The sequence below is a fragment of the Melozone crissalis genome, unplaced genomic scaffold (genome assembly GCF_028551555.1).
Source record: "Melozone crissalis strain CALT ecotype California unplaced genomic scaffold, PUWL_Pcris_2 ptg000004l_1, whole genome shotgun sequence".
Classification (NCBI taxonomy): Eukaryota; Metazoa; Chordata; class Aves; order Passeriformes; family Passerellidae; genus Melozone; species Melozone crissalis.
This window is the reverse complement of record NW_026535782.1, coordinates 40,045,392-40,066,108: the sequence shown is the minus strand read 5'-3', so window position 1 is coordinate 40,066,108 and position 20,717 is coordinate 40,045,392. Positions and strand designations below refer to the sequence as shown.

Below are 20,717 nucleotides of genomic sequence, written 5' to 3'. Positions count from 1 at the left end.
AGCTGCTTGAAGAGCTAATGAGTCTGTCATGTCTGTCCTTTAAATAGCCTCAGTACCTGGCAGATGAAAAACATGTTTTTAAACACTGTATTCCAAGTCCCTGAATTACTTCATCTCTGAATAGACTCAGGTAACGACTTCTTTTCACAGAATGTGGAAAAAGCAAGGTTCTTTCCCTACTAAGATTCTCGTTCTGCCAATGCATTTGCTGTTCCCATGAGAAGTGTCTCTAGTACGTCATGAAGACTGACCTAGTGCAGAGTGGTACAAAGCCTAGCTGGAGGCTGGTAACAAGTGGTCTGTGCCAGGGGTTGATACTGGTCAGCATCTTCCTTGATGACCTGGGTGATGGGGCAGTGTTCCCTCAGCAAATTTGCTGGTGATATGCCAGAGGGCTGTGCAGTCATTCAGAAGGGCTATTTATGAATTTATCTCTTAAAACTTTTTAAATGATTCTTGGACCTCTGACATACAATTTTTTAACTCTTCTCACAGTGATGTAGTAGTGATTTGATCAGTCATGCATAGAGAGCTGATGTAATCACAGCTCCTCTTAGAGAGCAGTCAATTAGAATTGTAGCACATGGGATTTTTTTGATGTTGCTTGTTTGGTGGTGTGGTTTGGTTTTTTTTTTTTCAGAAGGCGATTTATGTTGCTCTTTGTTCTTCAGCTTTGCAGGATTGAAACACAAGTAATCAAGAATGTTTTATAAAACAGCAGTCCAAATGGAACTCTGAGAAGTCTATTCCCTTCCTTCCTGTTTGTATCATGCTTAAGATCAATTCTATTTCAGATGCATGATAAACACTGTGTACCTGGTAAAGGATTGCATACCTGCTGTGCTTTTGTCTTTAAGTCTGTGATCCACTGTGTCCTACTGCTTCTGTTATGTCATCTCAGGAATTGGTTTCCCAGATGGTCTGTGTAGAAAGCTTTTAGAAGTTTTTGAATCTTTAGGTGGAAAATTAAGTCAACTGTAGTTTATAATCGTTTGCAGTTCCTAAGGCATGCTGTCTTCTAATGTTGCTTTCAATAAGATTTGTATAGCTTGTGTTCTGGGCCAGGTAAGGAAATACTACTCAGAGTTTCATGTCAACACTCTGCTATGCTGGAGCTGTACACTGAACGAGTTGTAGAAAACTTCCAGAAGAATAACATAAGAATGTTTAGCTGTGAGCTCTTGTAGAACTCCAGTTAGTCCTCATGCCCTTTTTCAGTATATTAGCATTAGCGTTGATCTCTGCAGTAGAACTAAACCTGATGGAAAGCGATGAAATTAACTTTTAAATTCCAAAATACTGTCTTGACATTTCAGTATTGCATAGGAAACACCTCTTATATTTGTTTCCCTTTCTCCTTTCTTCTCCACCACAGAACTCCGCTATGCAACTGTGTACTGGAATAAAGCTGAAAAAATACTTCAGGTCAAGAATACTCTGGACAGGAGTGGAGATGCTTATGGCTTCTACAACAACAGTCTACAGACAACAGGCTGGGGAGTCCTGGAGATCAGAGCAGGCTATGGCTCGCAGACCTTAAGCAATGAAGATATTATGTATGTTGCTGGCTTCTTGGAAGGCTATCTCACAGCTCCGTAAGTACCTCAGGAAGCAACTCAATTCATGGCACTTCCAGTGGATTTCTGTACTTGTGGTGTTCTTTGGTTGCTTTCGTTGTCCTAAATTCCTTTCTTTTTAAACTAATGATACATTTTGCATCTGTGTGGTATTCTTTAATTAGTAGCAGGTACAAAGTATAGCTTCTTCATTATGGGATCAGGATGTGCCCTCCCCTTCTCATCCTGCAGCATCTCCCAAGACCTTGGTGGGATAGATGGGTACTGTATCTGTATTACTGCTTAAGTAATGTAATCACGAAATAATGTAAGGAAGTGCATAAGGAGTAGCAAGAAGTGTGGTTATTTCCCAGCTTGTAGTTTGGTGGCTGATCAGGCAGTTGAGAGCAGCTCAGGCAGGGAGAAATGTTGCTAGGAAGGTCTGCAGTGCTTCCTTAAGGATGTTTTTCAGCAGATAACGTCAAGAAACTGCCGGAGAGCAGATACTAAAACTTCACAGCATGGGGAGTTTTGGCCAACTTAAAAAAAACCCCAAAACAACAGCAACAAAACCGCAAAAACTATAGGCCTGAAGGCAGACTGGGGCGTGTCTAGAAGGGTTAGTGTTCTCCTGAAAGCCCTGAGGGATTGAGCCTTTCCCACAGTTCACATCTATGAAAAGTGAGGGAATTTTGTGCTTGTTACAAATCCAGTGCAGGAGTTTTTTCCTAAAATAAAACAAATAGAAAAATCCAGAACCCCAAAAAACAGCCAACCAAAAAAATTAATCAAACTTTGTTCTTTCTGTGGCTAAGTTGGAAGACAGAATGATATTATGAAATATTCCCTGATAGCAGATGGTGGTGCTAGGTTGGACTTGATGATCTTAAGGGTCTTTTCCAATCTTCTGAGTGATTCTGTGACTCTCTATAGCTGGTGATACAGCTAAGAACATGACACGTGGCTTGTTGTTGAACAAGCTCCATCTTTTGCTCTATCAGCATAGTCATAGGAAGAGAAAAATGCCAAAATTCTGATGCTGGGAGGAGTTTGCAATGACTGCTATGACTTGACTTTTTGGCTTCATCAGCTTTGCTTTCAGAATACTGAAATAAATATTCATAGTCTGTGTTGCACAGGCCAGCAAGGGAAGGTTGTCTGCTGAACATTTCTCAGGTACAGCTGCTGGACAAGATTATATTCATTTAATTAGTAAGATATTTTAAGATCAGTTAATACTTATGGATAGTTCTCTGGGCATATGATAATGTGATTCTCTAGTAGGTTTTACTGGTGAGGCACCTAGGTCTCTGGAAGTTTATAAAGGAAATTCAATAAAGTAATATTTGTCAATAACAAAACACTTCTGAGGGAGTGCAGGAGTACTAAAATTCTTAGTACACAACCTGTACTCCAGACAGGAAAGGACATTAAGCTCATGAGAGATCTGTTATTTGGTGTGAGAGGTTATTGCCTTGCCCTGTTTGGTTAGTTTATGTAAACTATCCCTGAATCTGGGGAATGCTAGCATTACATCTGGAATACTGTTAAAATTGGGTATTGTTCAACACGTTTCTTTCCTAAGGCTTTACCTAGGTGTGTTAATCAATAGGTGATTAAGCTTAAGTTTTGTCATAGTACAGGTAGCCCTGTCCATGCTAAGCTCAATTAGATGGCAAGTAGTGCTGTAGTAGGAACAACTCACACCCTTTCCTCTTCTGCCTCCACAGTAGATTTATGTGTCTTCCTGTGTTTGAAACAAACTTAAGTATGTGTCTGCTTCTTTTTATGTGGTTTGAATCTGGAACAGTGTCTGCAGGGATTTATCTGATATCTTATTCTTGGCTGACTTTTAGAGGAAGGAGGTTTTCTCCCTTTTTTTTCCCATGTGTGTTGAGTGAAGATTCACAGAAGTGAAGTTGTCCAAGTTGTTCTGCTCAAGGTTTTTGCCTCTGCAGGTCATGTGCTTACTGAGGTTGGTTCCTAGCCCTGGCTGCTGTTACTCTGGGGCTAGCAGCTCCAGCACTGAGTGGCTCTTTGTAAAGAAGTGGATGTAGCAGAACTATTAATGAACAGAAGTGAAGCTGAGGGTTTGTATTAATATGGAAAAGTATGGTTTGAGACTTAGGCTTTTAAGCAAAATGGGAAATTCAGCTGTTTGAAAGGAGATTAAGTGCAAGAGTGGGTTAAGATGCAAAATCAGAAGTAGCCAAAGCCTGCCTTTTCTGGGGAGGCTTTTTGAGAAAATCCACCAAGAAATCTCCTGGCAAGTGCAAAATCTGAAAATGCTTGCTGTCAATAAAATGAGTATCAAATATTATACATACTGTCTGAGTTTAACTTTTTTGGCTGTTTCTTTGCCCCACTGTCCATCTGTAACTGCAGTGCAAGCGCATTTCTCTCTGAGTTACAAACAAGTTTTTTCTGTGAGGTTGTGTAAAGCTATTTTGGATAAAGAAGGCTTCTCCAGAAGCTAATGCCTTCTGAAAATGTTTCAGGTAAGGAACAGAGATGAAATAGTGATGTACTTTCTTGTCCCTTGATAAGACAGAGAACCTACTACTTCAGGATTTAGCTGCATGACCTTGGTGGGTTTTTATTTGCCAAACTGCAACTAATGAATCCTTTTATAGACTGTGTTTGCAATTTCTTAAATTGCAGGAGAAGTGAGAACTCCCTGAGTCTGCAGATGTTAAGATTGCACTCAGAACTCCATTTCTCCTTCATCTAGCCTAGAAATTTAGAGAATCCTCATTAACATGCAGGCAGATGTTCTTTCTGTGGGACAGTTAAACAAGTCTTCTGGGGTAAAACTGGGAAACAGCCTTTCTCAATCAGTAACTCCATTCCCATCAGACTGCCTGGCCCATTTAGCCTGTTTTATGGAAACTCTAGCACCATCACAACTTCCCTTAGAGAAGATGTCTCTACACACTATTGTTCTACTTTTGCACACATTTGTGTCCACAGCTCCAGCTTCCCTTTTAAGTTCTTGGTAAGAACGAAGGAGAGTGTAGGTACGTGTTTAGCTTTGGGGAAGGCTTTATTTGCATTGTCAGCCACTTAGCTGCTGCAGTGAAGACCCTTATGTGACTTACCTGTACAAGCACCTCAGGTGGTTCAGGCACAGCCTTCCAATGTGAAAACATGGGGTGTAATGCTTGGTAATTGAAGAGCTTTTTAGTACATGGCTGCCTGTAGTCTGAACAACTCCACGGTCTCCAGCTGTCTTGCATCCATATGTTGTAAGGACTCCATGAAGCAGACCCAGGGTGGCTCTTTGCAGAAATCCTAGAAGTCCTGCTAGGAAGAGCTCTGATGTGATGCATTGATAGGATGGAAATGTTGGTGCCTGAACCCATGTTAAAGTACAGCTTCCTGCAGAAGCTGTTGGATGAGCAGGAGGTCCAGCTTGGCCTGCAATTTGGAGACCTTCAGGAATTCTCAGCTAGCTCAGATCTCGCATTACTTGTAGGGCATGAAGGAGAGTTTCCAGACACAGCTGGGCCTTTAACATGTAAGCAAAAGAGTGACAAAGTATCTCACTTAAAAGTATATGCCTTGCCTATAGTAGGAACCTAAACAGTCTGTAAAATAATGAGATTTTAAAAAAAATCAAAATATGAAACATGCTAGAACTGTTTTATTTTGGATTACTGGGCCATAATTAATTTCAGCTCTAACTGTATAGGTCAGTGGTAGAGAAAACAATAGTCAGACCAGTTTTCCAGTGATGGCAGAAATGTAAGTCTTCTCTAGAGTATGCTTCATCTTTCTATTGTTGACACCTGATTCTGAGTATGAGAGTATCCATGTGTTTTTAAAATGCCTAGTTAGACATTGGATAAATTGAATCCTAGTGTCTGTAGTGTCTGGGGATCCAAGCACTTGTTTTTATCCCAAATCCTTCACCTTTCTGCAAAGTCCAGTCATATCATGTGGCCAAGGTACTTGCTCTGGCTTTCTTAGGCATGAATTTCCTTTCCCCATTTCTAACAGAGAAGTGTTAATGAGGCCTGACTTTACTTAGTGGCAGAACACATCTAAATCTGTGACATTATTTTAAATCAGTTCCAGCTGGGACATGCCAGGTGCCTAAAAACAGCATTTAAATTTGAAGCAACATTAATTTTACTCTTCCTCATATAACCTCAGCTGACCGGAGTCCTGTCATCTTGCTTGCTAATTTAAAGAAGGAGGACTCTGCTTTTCTGGTTTTAGGTTTGGAATTCTTGTCCCAGATTTGCAATTGCCTTGTGTTTGGCCATAGATGTAGTTGCAAAGCCTTACTGTAGTGATCCAAGTTAATTCAGAGAATAATGCCCTTGCAAAACACACAAACAATGCACATAGAAGCTTTGTTAAAGCAAAAAAAAAAGAAACTGAAGAGAGCAACTGGGGGGAAAAAATCTTGATAACCTTGATCATTAAAAAAAAAAAATCAATTCCAGGAATTGTTTGTCCTCTGTTAGCAAATAAGAGTGAAACCATTAAAGGTCTTCTCAGTCACAATTCTAACCTAACCCAGTCTCTACATCAGTCATGACAGCTTAAAGATACTACTGCTGTAAAATCTGCATAACCTCTGAGTGCAGAATAGAGAGTAGAGCTGATGGTTGAGTTGGAAGCCTGATAATTTGTCCTGGCTTAGGCAGTGGTTAGGCCAGTATCCCAGCTGGATTTTATCTTCCTCATCTGGCTCTAATCACTAAATTATCATCTGCCAGACGGACCAACCTGTGCTATTTGCTCCTCTTTAGTGACATGAGAGTTCTGATTTCCAGTATAGAGTATGTTTTGTATGATTTCTAGTATAGAGTATGTTTTTAGTTCCCTTCCTAAAATTACTTGGGATTTTTATTTGCCAAATTCTCTGTGAATGTGCAGGGGTGGAGAATATTGATCTGTTTCTCCAATTTTCTTGCAGTCTTGTGGAAGTAGATTATGATATTTTATGTAGTCTTGCTTTACATGGGAGACAGAAAACTCTAGAACTAAAAATTGTTGCTGCAATTTTGTGAGAAATGTAATGGTGAAAAGCTGTTGAATGCTCCCCTCTTGTCCCAGCATCTCCCTTCCACAACTTAATTCAAACTACAAATGAAAACAAATCACATTTTTGCTGGATTACTGTTTTGCCTGAACGTGTGACACAATTAGATTTGATGGTCAGAATGGTACCAGAGCTGAGATAAGAAGCAGCAGGATCATGCTATCAAGTTCATGCAATTTTCTGGGAATGGGGCAAGGGACAGAAAGAGGGGAGAAGGTCAGTAGATGATTCTCTAGTCATCAGCAAACCATTCTCTCTATCTGTATTCTTTAGTCATGCCCTGAGGGAAACTGGGAAGAGCTCCTGTCTGCATCCCTCCCAGAGAAAGCTGCTTCATAAGTTTTATTACAGGAATTTTGCCCTGCTGGCATTTGTGCTTTCCTTGAGGCTGGTATCTGTTTCTCAGTGCTGTTTTCTTTCTCTCAGCACTTGGTACAAGATAAATGTACTGATGATGGATGTAATTCTATCTCTATCAACTCCAGACCTCAGTGAAATAATTCTCTGTTGATGTCCCCCTTTTTTTTTTTCCAATTTAATCAGTGACTGAAAAAAATGTTGGTTAAGTTTGACTCACATTAAGAGAAATGTTAAAGTGTTTTATTTTGGCTTGGATCAGACAATTACATTTCAGCTAAAAAGGAAGTGTGACTTTAATTCTGGGCTCCTGAGCATTTTTTTAACAGTTGATTTCATCTTGAAGTACTTCACTTCAGGAAAACAAACAAAAAAGCCCTAACCAACAAGCAACAAAGCCTTTTCAACTTCTGTTTTTAAAAGTTAATGTGGATAAAACAGCTAACTGAGTTCAACAACAGAAAAAGCCACAAGAATTTTGGTCTCTATGAAGCTGAATCTATTTAGGACTGCCATGAGTGGGAGTTTCTGTGGTAACATGTACATAAGGATCATGGTACATAAGGATCATCTTATACATGCTTAAAAATTGAGATATTTAGCTTAAACAGAAAGGAACATGGTTACTGGCAGGTAAAACCTGCTAGATATCATGCCGAAATTCTCTCTGAAGAGAGAAATGAACTGAATCAGCAAATTACATTACCTTTGCCTCTGTGTTTCTTGTGATTCCAAATAGCATAGGTCTCCAGCAAACTATTTTTGTTGTGCTTGAATTAATGTGGTAATTCTTTCAAGATGCTTCTGGCCTACAATTATTCCCTGGAGGTGCAGGTTTTTTTATTAAGTAGTTCAATCTCATTCTTGCTTATCTTCTTTCCATTGTGCAGCAGTTTGAGCAGACATTGACAAAGTAATTTAGTTTAAGTCACATTTTAACAATCCTTTTGTGTTACTTTTGCTCTTTGTCATGCACTGGAGTGTTTTCTGTGAGTAGGAAAAACTTACTTTGTGGATTGTGTTGCTTTTGCTGTCAAGGCATGTTAATTAACTGGTTGATAAACAGAAGATGCAAAGGAATAACTCCTGTTACTCTTGTTCTTTCAGGCAAATGTATGACCATGCTGCAAATATGTATCCACAGCTAATTAAGACTCCCACCGTTCGAAGAGGAGTTCAGAATTTTATGGCGTATGTATTTATTTGCTAAAAATAAATCAATCAAGACTTGGAGTTGGAGGATGACAGAATTTTCAACCTTTTTTTATTCTCTTCCTTATGGGCTGAGGGAAGCATATGCTTCCTTTCCCTCTGATTGAATGCCATTATTATTAAAAGAAATTCTAAATGTACATGAAGAAGTGCTTATACCCTTCCCTAATTCTGATTCTTTCCAAGAAATGTTTAAAACCATTGCTGCCAAAGGGTGGGGAAAATGTCAATGAATTCTGAAGGTCATTCTAGTAAAATTCCTTTTTTGAAAAGTTGATATTTTCAATATTACACTGAACAGTGGCCTCCTAGCACCTTAATCTTTTTAGCATTGTGCATCCTTTTCTTCTTCTGTTAGGTTAGTATTTTATTCTACCACCAGTGTAAATTCTATCCTAATCACAAAAGTTGTGATTCACTTTTCACTTTAGCTGTAAAAATCAAAAGTAAAAAAAAAAGTGTAGCTGCTCAAATAATGCAGCTACACTGGTGGGGAAACTACAATAGGAGAAGAACCAGGCCAGGTACTGGGAAATTCAGCTGTGATTACCAATTATTTTAATCTCATTAGGCTTGTGTTTTATTCCATTACAAATGCTTGTGTGAAATGGTCACTTTTGGGGACTAATTTTTTCCATATTTGCCTTGTCTTGCCCTTTCCATAAGGGGTTGAATATCTGACTGTTATTGGTGTGCATATATGAAATTAATTAGTTTTATCTTATCCAAAACATAGAACAAAGGATCTTAGTGCTCCCTTGCTATAATTTTTCAGCATTGCTGTGCTCCTCCTTATGAGAAAAATGGGATAGCTGCTGTATCAGTGTATATGTGGTTTTTTCCTAGAATGACACAGCAAAGCAGCTGTATTCTCCAAGATGCATTGTTGGATGAATGGGGGCAATACTAGTTGGCCTTGTATTGCTTTTCTATTGCCTCTATCCTCAACTCCTGCATCACTGCTTTACTTTATAGCAGTTTTGTAATATGGATTGCTGTGTTGTCTTGAAAGTCCTTAGCCCTAAGTGCTCTGACCATATCCCTCTTTCCTTGGACGTACTTCTTGCATCTTGATGTTTCTAGAAAGCTAACTCTGGTTGATTTTCTCACCATATGCTGCTGGAAGAGTTTGCTTCCTTTACAGGTTTGTCCTCTCAATTTGCTACTTTACATAGTGCCAGATGGATAGATACAGGAGGATGGAAGAGGCTAGCATCTGATTCTCATTTCCTGTGGTTCTTTTGTGGCTCTTTTTGCACAGCAAAAGAGAGAATTCTGGGAGGTCCTTACAATGTTGATGACTCTTGCCCTAGGGTCTGTTCAGCTTGTGTTGCCTCATGCCCTAAACCTGGGTGATTTGGCTCTTGACTGGATCTGGCACAGGGTACAGTTGTTTGGCCTCCCTCCTGTTACTCGGAGGAGCAAAGACATGGTTCTCAGGCAATGTTTGAGCACCACCAGCAGAAAGCCTTCACTGCACTTGAACCCAGGGGAGAGAAGGAGGCTCTTCAAATATCAGTCTATTTTTATTCTTAAATAGACATTTAAAAGGGAATGTTTCATCCAACCTTTCAAGCACTTGTTTCCATTTACTGACTGAATCTGCTATAGCAAAATCCTCCACAAACATGAAGTTCAATTCCTTTTTTGACACTAAAATCTGGTAGAGGCACATGATTGTAGGGTATTTTGCTTAAGTCTGAACATTTACACTTGGAGGATATAATGCTTATATCTGCAGGATTTCCAAAGCGTGATTTGCCTCAGATCTTGAGTAAGACTGGACCATCTGGGTCATAATGTATTTGTCCCTTCCCTGCATTATCAATTGTACTCTAAAACAACCCAAGAAAACCCCAACCTGTTTGTTCCTCTGCAGGAAGCAAGATCAATGGACAAGACAACAAATCAGAAATAATAAGGATGACCCATTTTGGAGGCATGCTGGCTATATTATTGCACAGTTGGATGGTCTGTACATGGGAGCCCTCGAGTGGGCTAAACTACATAAACTAACAGTAAGACTACTGCACGTCTTTTTTAGTAGCTGGGGCTGGGATGTCAGTGGACAAACATGGGAGAAGGGGATCCACTTTTTAAAAATAAAAGCCAGAAATAGGCTACTTAGTGGCAAGCATGTATTCTGCATGTCATTCTGCAAAATCTTTAGTGGCTGTTCAGTGTAGATAATGTGACTGAGCCCTTGGCCCATGTAACCACAGATTCTTCACAAGGGGCTTGGAACCCTGAGCACTCATGTGATGATTAAGTTGGGGGTGGCTTTTGTATCCATGTGAATTTTTGAAGGTCCAACACTTCTAAAGTGCTTGTTGCTGTTACTTTACAATTGTTATTAAGCAGATGACCCTTTGGGTATACCTGCAACAGCATGAATTAAAGCTTTCATTCTTTTTTCCAAGCATTAGATTTCAAATCCTAAAAGCCTTTCTATCCTGGAGTATGTTTTACTTTACTAAATGACTTCTCCTTGTCTGTCTTTTAAGTCTCAAAAATATATGGTTACAAAAGATGTGGTCTGTGTTGTGGCGGGTCAGATGGGATAGATTTTGGGGTTTTGTTGGGTGGTGGTTTAGCTGGGTTTTTTTGGTGTCTTTTCATCATTTGTTTTTCTTTAATTTCAATTAGAATTAAATTCCAGATCATCAGCTTGTATGTAATAGCAGAACTCCCTGAACTCCAGTAGAGATATGGCAATTATAATGCTGTCCTAAAGTCTAATATCTAATAGGTTTTTCAGTGTGAAAAGAAGGACTTGAGTAATTGTAGTTGACCTTCTTACCTAGATTAATCATACCAAGAATTTTGAGAAGCTGGGAGTTCTGAATTGTAAACAATTGCATTTTAGTAAAATGTACATCTTTCTTGCATAGAAGTCACTCTGGGGCTTTCATGGATGGGGAGCCAGCTCAAACTGGGAAAAAAAAAGGTGTTTGTAATCAAAATCCATCCTGAGGGACCTGAGTTTGTAGGGGAAAACACCAGAAACCTTGACTTTCTAGGAAAAGAACACATTAATATCCTTTCATAACTCATGTATCTGAAGAGCCCTGTCAAGCTCATCAGGTTTTTGGCTTTTTTGCTGCTTTAGAATCTTTTCGATTCATGTGAGGAGAAGGGAAAAGTGCTGGTTTGTGTCTGAGTTATTTCTTTGTGATAGGCATGTCCTGCCTGCAAAGTGTGTTCCCTGATGCTTGCTTATTTAACTATGCACTAAAAAGCACTGACCTCTGAAGTGTTTGAATAATTTTTATCCTCTCTTTAGAGATCTCACTAGCATGTCTGTATAAGAATAGTGCATTTGGTGAAAGTTCAGATGTGTGGTTCAGGCTGAAATATATGTGTCCTCCATTCTTGAATTATATGCGTGAAATATTTTTTCTTTTCCTAGACATACTTGCAGCAGTTGGTGGGATTTATTTTGACTCTTTTTCCATGCCAGGCGCAATTTTACCTTTGGAGATTATCACCTATGTTGAGATGCATATACTTTTATTCAAAGCAAAAATATTCACTGTGTATGTATTTCTTACTTAAAATGGTGCTGCTGTTTCCTCTCTTTGCCACAGCCACTAAGTTAACATCAGTCCTTGTCTTGAGTATATTTTGGACAGCTACTCTTGCAGCCAGGTTCTTAGGTTTTCTTGGCATCAAAATGATACCTGACATTCTGTAAAATGTTCTGTAAAAGTACAGGGAGTTCATTTTGTTGGACACCATGATACTTTTCAAGTACTTCGGAGAGATTAGGCTACCACTGTGTGTGCATATTTATTGCTGTTAGCATGTCCTTCAGCAAACAGACCTTGAAGGCTGTTGCTGTGAGCTTACATGGGCAATAAAAACAGGTGCAGCTGCAAAGCTTCTGGCTGGTATTCTAGATTTGGCACATCCATTTATCTGAGAATCAGCTCGGCTTCTGTAAACTGTTGGCACTTAAAAGTCCCAACTAAACTCACAAACCAACCAAACAAGCAAAAACATTACCAGTATCTTCCTTATTCCTTGTGATTAAAGAAATCTACCATCCAAAGTGCAAATAAATTTACCTAGTAGATTACTTTTTTTCTTAAGTATGGTACTTTAGTTCTATTAACCCAATTGTTTTGGTTTTTTTTGGACAACAACTCCAGTAACAAATATTTTTCTGTTACTCAATTCTCAAAATAAAACAATCAAAGAAATTTCATACTGAAAGTCTCGGTAACAAATTCTGCATGTTTTTAAAAGCAAATCTGATTCCTATAGCCCATTTTCCTCAATGCTTTGGAAGTCTCTTCTTACCTCTTTCCTTTAGTAGATACTATTTTGTTTCATTAATAAAAGAATCCTTTCCATGTGTTTATTGTCTTTGGATTATCATCATCAGGAACAAGTCTATCTTTTGATATCTAGTAGTTCAATAGTTTGAATTCATGGTGGTAATGAATATCAGAAATATTAAAAAATACCTCTTGTATGAATTGGGGCATTTTTATTTTCCTTTTTTTTTACCCACACTCAAACCAAACAAAAGAAGCCCCCTAAACCCCAAACCAAGCCAAAACTCAACATGTGACAGTCTGTATTTGGTTGCCTGATGCTCTGATGTTCTATCTGCTGTTGGGAAAGCTATTGTACTTCTAAATTCAACATATTATTCTGTATATGTAGAGGAGAATTGTTCCCACTGTCTTAAGCTTAAAATAAGAGTAAATGCTGTAGAAGAAAGGCTAGGAGGGTTTTCCCCTTAACTCCCAAAATACCAGAGACATGAGAAAGAGAAGGGGAAGAGGAGATAGTTTCAAGGTTCTTATGTTTCCCTGCTCCATGACTGATCATACATAGACAGGATGGTCTCCTGAACCCTGAGAAGGTGTTTGGTTGACATGGATAGGCTAAAAGAGATAAAGGGGGTGAAGAAAAGCAACTGTGTAAATGAAGTCTGTGAATTGTAACACTGGGCATTGGGCAGAGTTTTATAGAACTATTTCCTTTTCAGGAGAATGAAAACAAGCTGTTTCATAACTAATCTGCTTTTAATTTTTAAATTCTGTTTTCTGGTAGTATGCATGGTAGTTTGAAACCAGAGCCAGATACTTCTTAAGTGAGAGCTGGGTTATGTGCACATAAGTAATTCTGAAATGTTCTGCTTTTCTGCTCTCCCCTAAAATTCAGATTGCTTTATTTGAATATTGTAGAACCATTGTGTCTGCCACAAGTAACTGAGCCTTACTGCAGAAAGAAAATCTGGGCTTTGAATGATTTGGTAGTAGCACTAGTATATATATTTTTTTATTCTTTCTGAAGGAAATGCTTTGTATTGTTTTGTTCTAAACTTTGGGTTTTTGTTGCATGGAGTCCTGAGGACTATTTTAGGTAGATTCTTCCATTAAGACCTGCATGAAGGTAATGTACATTGTAAACTTCTGTATTTTGAATTTGATATTTACAGGTATCATTAAGAGTGATGTCAAAATTTGAATACATTTTTATGTTAAAATGTTACATTATTCCATCTGGTTTAGCAACATTTTATATCCAGTAAACAAACCCAGCCCTTTTGTCAAGACAATTTCTGAGGGAGGGGCACTGAAAGAACATAAAGCCTTTTCATCTGCCTAATGCTCTTCCAACACTGTGATTAATCTTGGGCTTGTCTATGCAGGGATATTACTCTTGAATGAGGAGGTGTCAGAGTTTTAAATACTAGAATGACTCCAGGATAGATCTCTATGCTTCCTTATTTTCTACTCAGAGTGCTCAGGCTTGGACAAATTGCTGGAAAACAATTGTTACAAAATAACTTGCCTCTTTTAATGTCCCATGTAAACAAGCCTTTAGGGCTGGTTCTCTCCTTTTTGCTGCCCTTTGTAAGTTTATTTCTGCCTTTCTTGGATTGGCAAACAAATTGATTTTTTGTGTTGCTGTTCAGGACAGCACCCTAGAGGAGACAGACATTCTAGCAAAAGGACTTTTGATGTGGCTTTACCACCTCTCTGCTTGTCAGTTTAGTTCATTCATTCTTCTTCAGGATCTAAATAATGTTTATAAGGAGTTTTTCTGACATTGCTGAGTGAGATGGGAAAAAGTGATTACAAAAAATTGTAATATGCCCTATATCATGCATTGTTATGATGCAGTTTTTTGGGTTTAATTCTTGCTAGTGGACACTGATTAACTCATCATAGAGAAGATTTCTTCACATATCCTGGAAATCAGCTGTAGTTTTTCCAAAACTGGCACTCTCAGCTGTGTTGTGGCAGATGCTTAATACCACTCCTAATTGGGCCTGCAGTGCAGTTCTTGTGTCTTCTGTTCGAATGCATTGTTTTACTGAGGCTCCAGAGGAGCACGGTGCTGATGTGATGTCACATCAGACAGTCTTAAACACAAAACCAGGTTTATTCAAGGAGAGTAATGAATTTTTGGAAATAAACTAGAACAAAATTTGCTTGACCCTCAAAAGAGAGTTGAAAGCAGAACTCTGGGGGGTGCTTAACAACCTAGTCCTCTTGTACATCTCTGATATTTTGGCTGGCTATGGCAGCTGGCAGCCTAATCTCACCCAGTGCCTTAGGAATTTGCATAACCTGTGCTGTGAGTGGATCTTTCCTCCTGCTCTCTGGGCACCCTTCTGTGCCTATTGTTTTGAAAGCTTCATTGCTTGGCACTTTTGTTCTAATTTGAATGGATTTCCTAATAGTTACAGAAGTTTTAATTTGGAGTGATGGTAAGAAAGCACAGAAATGTGAAACTTTTTAAAAATACACAGGCAATTCTGACCATTGCTGTAGCAGTATCAATGTAGCTACCTGTAGATATTACAGTGAATGCAGCTTTTATGAAGGAGAATATGGTTTGGTAGCAAATGGGTGTCAAGTACAATTAAAATATCTTGATTGCTGGAGCAATCTCATGCAAGCCAGTTTGCTCCCTTCCTGGTGGTACTGTACAGTGATGCCTGTGTGAATCAGACATTGGAAAATGGCCTTTTCTTATTGTGTGGTGGGTTTTCAGTGCAGCTGGATAGGGGAAAATGGTGCTTAAACAGTGCCAAGTCTCTCTACATGGATTCCAATGAAACAGAAGTTGTGACTGGTTTGTAACTGATTCATACCTCTAAGTTGCTTAAACCATCCAAAGACACATCTCTTGATGTTGCTCCCTTGTTTGGATCCTTACAGCAAAACCATGATGAACTAAAGCAATGTAACACATGAAAGTTTGTTTTGGATTTCTCCCTCAAACTACAGCTGCTGTTGGGGCTTTCTGCCATGAATGGTTTTAATTGTCAGAATGGCTTATTTCTCTTGTCTGTAAACATTGTGGGAAGGTCTCATTCCTTCCTATGGGATGCATGGACTGGAGTTTACATGATTTCTGGTTTTCCTGTTGGTTATTCTTTCAGCCAAAGCAGGAGATGGATAACACAGAATTCAGAATTCAATATTTTTATATTTAATATATTACATTCAATATAAAAATATTCAGAATACTTTTATTCTGAATAAAAAGTAAATTAATTTGATGCTGTTTCATTTTTCCTTGTCCCCCTTTACTGGGGTTTGTAGAGGTCAGCTATATGGTTTAGTAACAGTGATTTATATTGCAATGTGTTTCTTTGCTAAATGATTATGTGGCATTATAAAATTACTATTCACAGCACCACAGTGATGTGTGTTCTGACTTTTTTCTTAAGCCTTGCCTTAACAAAAGGCATGGTGAAAGCAAGAACAGGAAAGATTTAGAACACGGCATTTGAAGGTTGAGGTTAAACCACTATTAAGCTCTTATTTTTGAAGAGGCAAAGTAAGAGGAGGTTCTAAAGAGCATGTTGCACAACCAGCTGTGTGTAGTTAGCCCTGTTAACCCTGGCTAGCTCTAACCATAAGGAGTTTTCTAAAGCACATAGCAGAGTGCCTTTTGACTGACTTTCCTTATTCAGCTATTTGATTGGTATTTATTATTATTTTTCCCCTCATTTGTTTCTTCCTCCTCAGTCCTGAGGATGTCTTAAATTGCAGTGTTTATAGATGTCTGAGATCTCCCAAGACCATTAGTGGAAGACACTTCAAAGACATCTAGATAAACAAAAAAATTAAATTTTATCTCAGTAAATCATAACAGACTGATTGACATGCTGCTTGCAAACACACACTCAGGTTTCTTTAGTTACAGTTACATCTTCCTTTTTGCCTGAGAAATTGTAGCATTGGTAATGCCACTACAAGGGCCAGATCCTGAAAGCTTCCTCAGTGCCTGGTGCCATAGTGAGTGTGAGCACCTGGGCCTTGTCAGTAGGCATTTCATAGGCCATATGAGAGCTTCCTTCTGGAGCAAAAGAAAAATTCTAACCACTGAGGCTGTCTTGATGTTTTTCTGTCTCAAAGTGTTCTTTGTCATCTTCTCCTTTATTCAGCCACTGAGCAACTTTGATGTCCAGTTTCTGAATGCAGTTGGAGACCTGTTGGACCTTATTCCTGCATTGTTTGATTATTCTGCACGAGGTAGACAATGCAGTGTGGATTCAGGAGGCCATGGGAGATACCAGTGGGACATGGGACACTGCTCTGCACTGATCAAGGTGAGCACCAGAACTTAATCTCCAGTGACTGTGTTGGTTTGCAGTGTCATGAGTCTGCATTTCTGGAGTCTTCCGTCTTCCCTGTTCATGTTGCATGTGCATAAAGAGACTTCTGTCAATGATCAAGATGCATATATGCAGTTGTCATTTGTGCCTCTACAGGATTTTGAGTCCAGTTTTTCTCACTTGAGTTCAAGGGGAGGGAAAAGACTGAACTAAAACCACAGAGATGGATGTTGAAAAGCTGCTAGAACTACTAGGGAATGAGGAACTACCAGGGAGGGGAGACTAAATGGGAATAACTCATTCACCTAGAGAAGTGAAGTCTGAAAAGAGATGTTGTGAGTGACTACAAATACATTGGGCAAACAAGCAGGGAAAAAAAGGAAAAGGATTATTTAAAGTAACGGATAGTGCTAACATAAAAACAAATGGATGCAAGTGGCGGATGTTTTCTGTTAATAGTGATACCTTTGAATGGCTTTCCAGTAGGAGTGATGACAGAAAAAAACCCCACAGTTTTAAGATAAGTGACTGATGCATCATGTTGGCAATTACATTTTTCAGTTAAAATTGCTAAGAAGATTTAATCAGCATCCAGAGAGTCAATGTATGGCAGAGTAACAATATTCACCTTAAATTGAGAAACATGAACTAAAGTATTTGCTTACAGTAAGAGGTTTCTGAGCTAACAACAAATCGTAGAACCAGGGACATATTTTGAAAATATGTACTATCAACATATATATTTACCTTTTCAAATGAAATTTACTTGCATTTGCTTCTGTACTTCACTTTAAAGTGAGCCAGAGCAATTCTCACAGAAACAGCATGTTTTAAATTGATGTCAGATATATTTGAAAAGATGTGATTTGAATGTGTGAATAGAAATATTCCAAATGAAACTGGAGGAAAACCTATACCATGTGATGCAGGTATCCCAAATAACCCCACGATGTTTTATTTTGAAAACAACACATAGGTAAGAATTGTTTCTATAGGTTTCAGAAATTCATTTAGTACAAGCTAAAAGCACAAGAATCTGCTCTTTCTTCAATAATGCAATTAATCAAACTACTTAAAACAAGTAGTTCTCCCAGTTTCTATCAAGTAGAAAACATGCAGAATATCATGAGGTCTGAAATTATTAATCTTTCTGCTTCTGTTTTCCAGGTTCTACCTGGATATGAGAATATATATTTTGCCCATTCCAGCTGGTTTACTTATGCAGCCACACTGAGAATATATAAGCATTGGAACTTCAATATAGTTGATCCATACACCAGCACTGGCCGGGTCTCATTCAGTAGTTACCCAGGTAAAGTCAAGAAAACCAAAAATATGTAGATATTCAATTTAATATGGACCACCTTACTGTCTTGTAGCTGTCCTGGCTGCGAAAGGAAGCACTGGCTTCAATCTACCTTAGAACTTTTAGCAACCAAGAGGACAAAATGCCAGCTTGAATTTTCTGTCTTGAGCATGATATTGTTGTCATTGTCTTTTGTTGTTGATTAATCACCTTCAGTGCTCTGAATAATACTGGTTAAATATTTTACCTCTGGCACAAACATGCTGCTTTGAATTCTGCTTGTGTAGTCTGCAGTCATCTCAAGTGCTGAACTCCTCACCATGCCTGTAGCATTTGCATGTTTGGTAACAACAATTTTGAGTGCTTCTGTTTACCACTGTGACGTGACTCCTACTGTAATAGGATTATTACTGAGTATCAAACACTTGCTGTTTGGAAGTGTATCAGTTTCTTTGATCTTGGGTTCAAGAGCCTTCAGTTGTTTTGTTGTTTTTTGGGGTTTTTTTTCCCTTTCTCCCTACATCTTCCTTTTCCAGCTTCTCTATAAGCTGTTGCAGAGGAGAGTATGTTTTAATGCTTATTTGGTGTGTTAGTAATATAGCCAGCCAAAATATTTAGAAAAATATTCTTTTGGGAAGATTAGGCCAAATGTTAGAAATTGCCAGCAAGTAATGTTTGAGGAGCAAAATATGTGCTCTTGGTAGTACAGAATACCATCAAGAAATGGGAGCGTTAAAAACCAAAGGAAATCTGTGACTCCCTCTTAGAGCTGACATTGCATAAGGCTTTAGAGGTGAAATTTCAAGTTCCAAAATACCTAAACAGTCAAAAATCTTTATAAAACATTTTAAATGAAGTAAATACTATAGCAGACTCTCTCATTCTCATGAAATTTTGTTGGCTGATGATTTCCAAATGTGCTTTGTTGAGTAATGGTGCTTTACTGTAAGGGCAAGGGTTCTTCATGGCAGGGTTTCCTGAGACTGTGACTGGGAGAATGTTTTGAAAAGCAGTTGCATTCATTTCTCATTGAAAACAAGTCTTTTTCTGTGAGAGTCTGAGCCTCCTCAGGAATGCAGTATTTTCTGACATCTGAGATTTTTAATTTGAGGAAGGGAGTAGAGGTAGCCTGAATGTCTCTTGAGTGCACAGCCTTTGAAGAGCTTGGATTATCTGTGCTTGCCTCAGAGGAATTTCACTTGCTTGTTGCAAGGAATTTTGCCGAGTCTGTGTAATTTGGTTGAAAGCAAAGGTTTCTGAGCTCTGGTTATCACGTGAATGTTCATGAGGTTATTCTGGCTCTCATATCTCTCAGCTGAAATACTGATGATAGTACTGAGAGCACAAGAATGTGGCTCTGTTTAGCAACTGTTGTATGTTGCATTGTGTTGCAGATTCAAAATTGGGAATCATGATCAGCCACACAGAGCATTTATTATTTTATTTTTAGTGGATGTCCATGGTGATGTATTTCAGTTGTCCCCTTTTGTGGATTCTTTGTATAAGGAAATAAAAATATTATGGTTTTATGAGACTGGCAAAGCATAGTGTGTGGCAGGATACCTGAAAATCAGCTACGGCTTTGCTGAAATGGTTGGTGTCACTATAGGACACGAAACAAAACAACCGCACACACTGCTGCTCTCAAGGTGAAGAAAAGGGAAAGTTTGTTTTCTGACTCCAACACTTACAATTTTCCAAAAGTGACAGTGGATTAGAGGGTGAAAGTGCCACATCTCCAATGACACTGGACAAACTTACAGTCCATCAAATTTCTCCTCCTCCACAAAAGAATGCCAAACAATAAGTTATTTACAGAAAGTGTGTGAGAAAGTTTGCTACAAGAATGTAAACATCAGAAGGCTTAGAAAATCTTAAAAAATCTGGGCGACAGTTGGGGGTCTGTTCATTGGTATACAAAATCACACTGTGCTTCCCTGAGAGGGCTGAGGTCTGCAGAGGTGGCTGATTTTAAAGCCTGCTATTGCCATGTGGACTCTAACATAGTGGTGTGGGAAGGTGTACTTCTACCAATAAGATGAATAAGAACTGTTGGAAAGCATAGTTCCCATGGCTACAGTGAAGTTAAGAGAGGCCTGTGGCATGCACAGGGTGCTCACTGATGACAGGGTGCTATCACAAGCACTAGACAAGCATGTTCCATTGACTGCAGCATATTGCATTAGCTGTGGGTGTAGTTCACAGCCCTGCAGTTTACCATGGCATGAGTAAGCACTGGCCTAGTAATGCTCCAGGAACGTCACGTAGGAAGGAGCAACTGCCAAATTCCTCTGCTCCATGTTATGATGAGAGATATTTTCAGAACACCTGACTGGAATCTGCAGCTCCTGGCCATGGTTTGGCCTGACAATTGTAATGTCTACTTGCATAAATGTTCCTGCTTTTAGTCTCTGTCCTGATAGACATAAGAACCAGTAAGAAAGGCCTACCTAGTAATCTCACCTGAATAGTATGGACACCTGATCCTATGGACATAGAACTTTTAACTTCTGGGGGAAACAGAGAGCACTAAAAGACAGGTGCCCTTCTAGGCCTTCAGTGACACTTAACTGAGTTATTCAAAGATTGTTGTCATCCAGTAAGATAGGATATAGAGTAAAACTATGCTGCTATCCAAAAGGT

General features: G+C 38.8%; 1 protein-coding gene across 1 annotated transcript in view; it reads left to right on the top strand.

The window, feature by feature from the left end:
- The window catches only part of PLBD1 (phospholipase B domain containing 1), a 38,123-nt gene that overhangs the window by 5,263 nt on the left and 12,143 nt on the right, over window positions 1-20,717 (top strand). Inside the window, exons 2-6 of the mRNA XM_054278652.1 lie at window positions 1,376-1,595; window positions 8,074-8,157; window positions 10,058-10,196; window positions 16,598-16,762; window positions 17,936-18,080. Coding sequence (XP_054134627.1) covers window positions 1,376-1,595; window positions 8,074-8,157; window positions 10,058-10,196; window positions 16,598-16,762; window positions 17,936-18,080 — 753 coding nt within the window. The remainder of the gene's footprint in view (window positions 1-1,375; window positions 1,596-8,073; window positions 8,158-10,057; window positions 10,197-16,597; window positions 16,763-17,935; window positions 18,081-20,717) is intronic.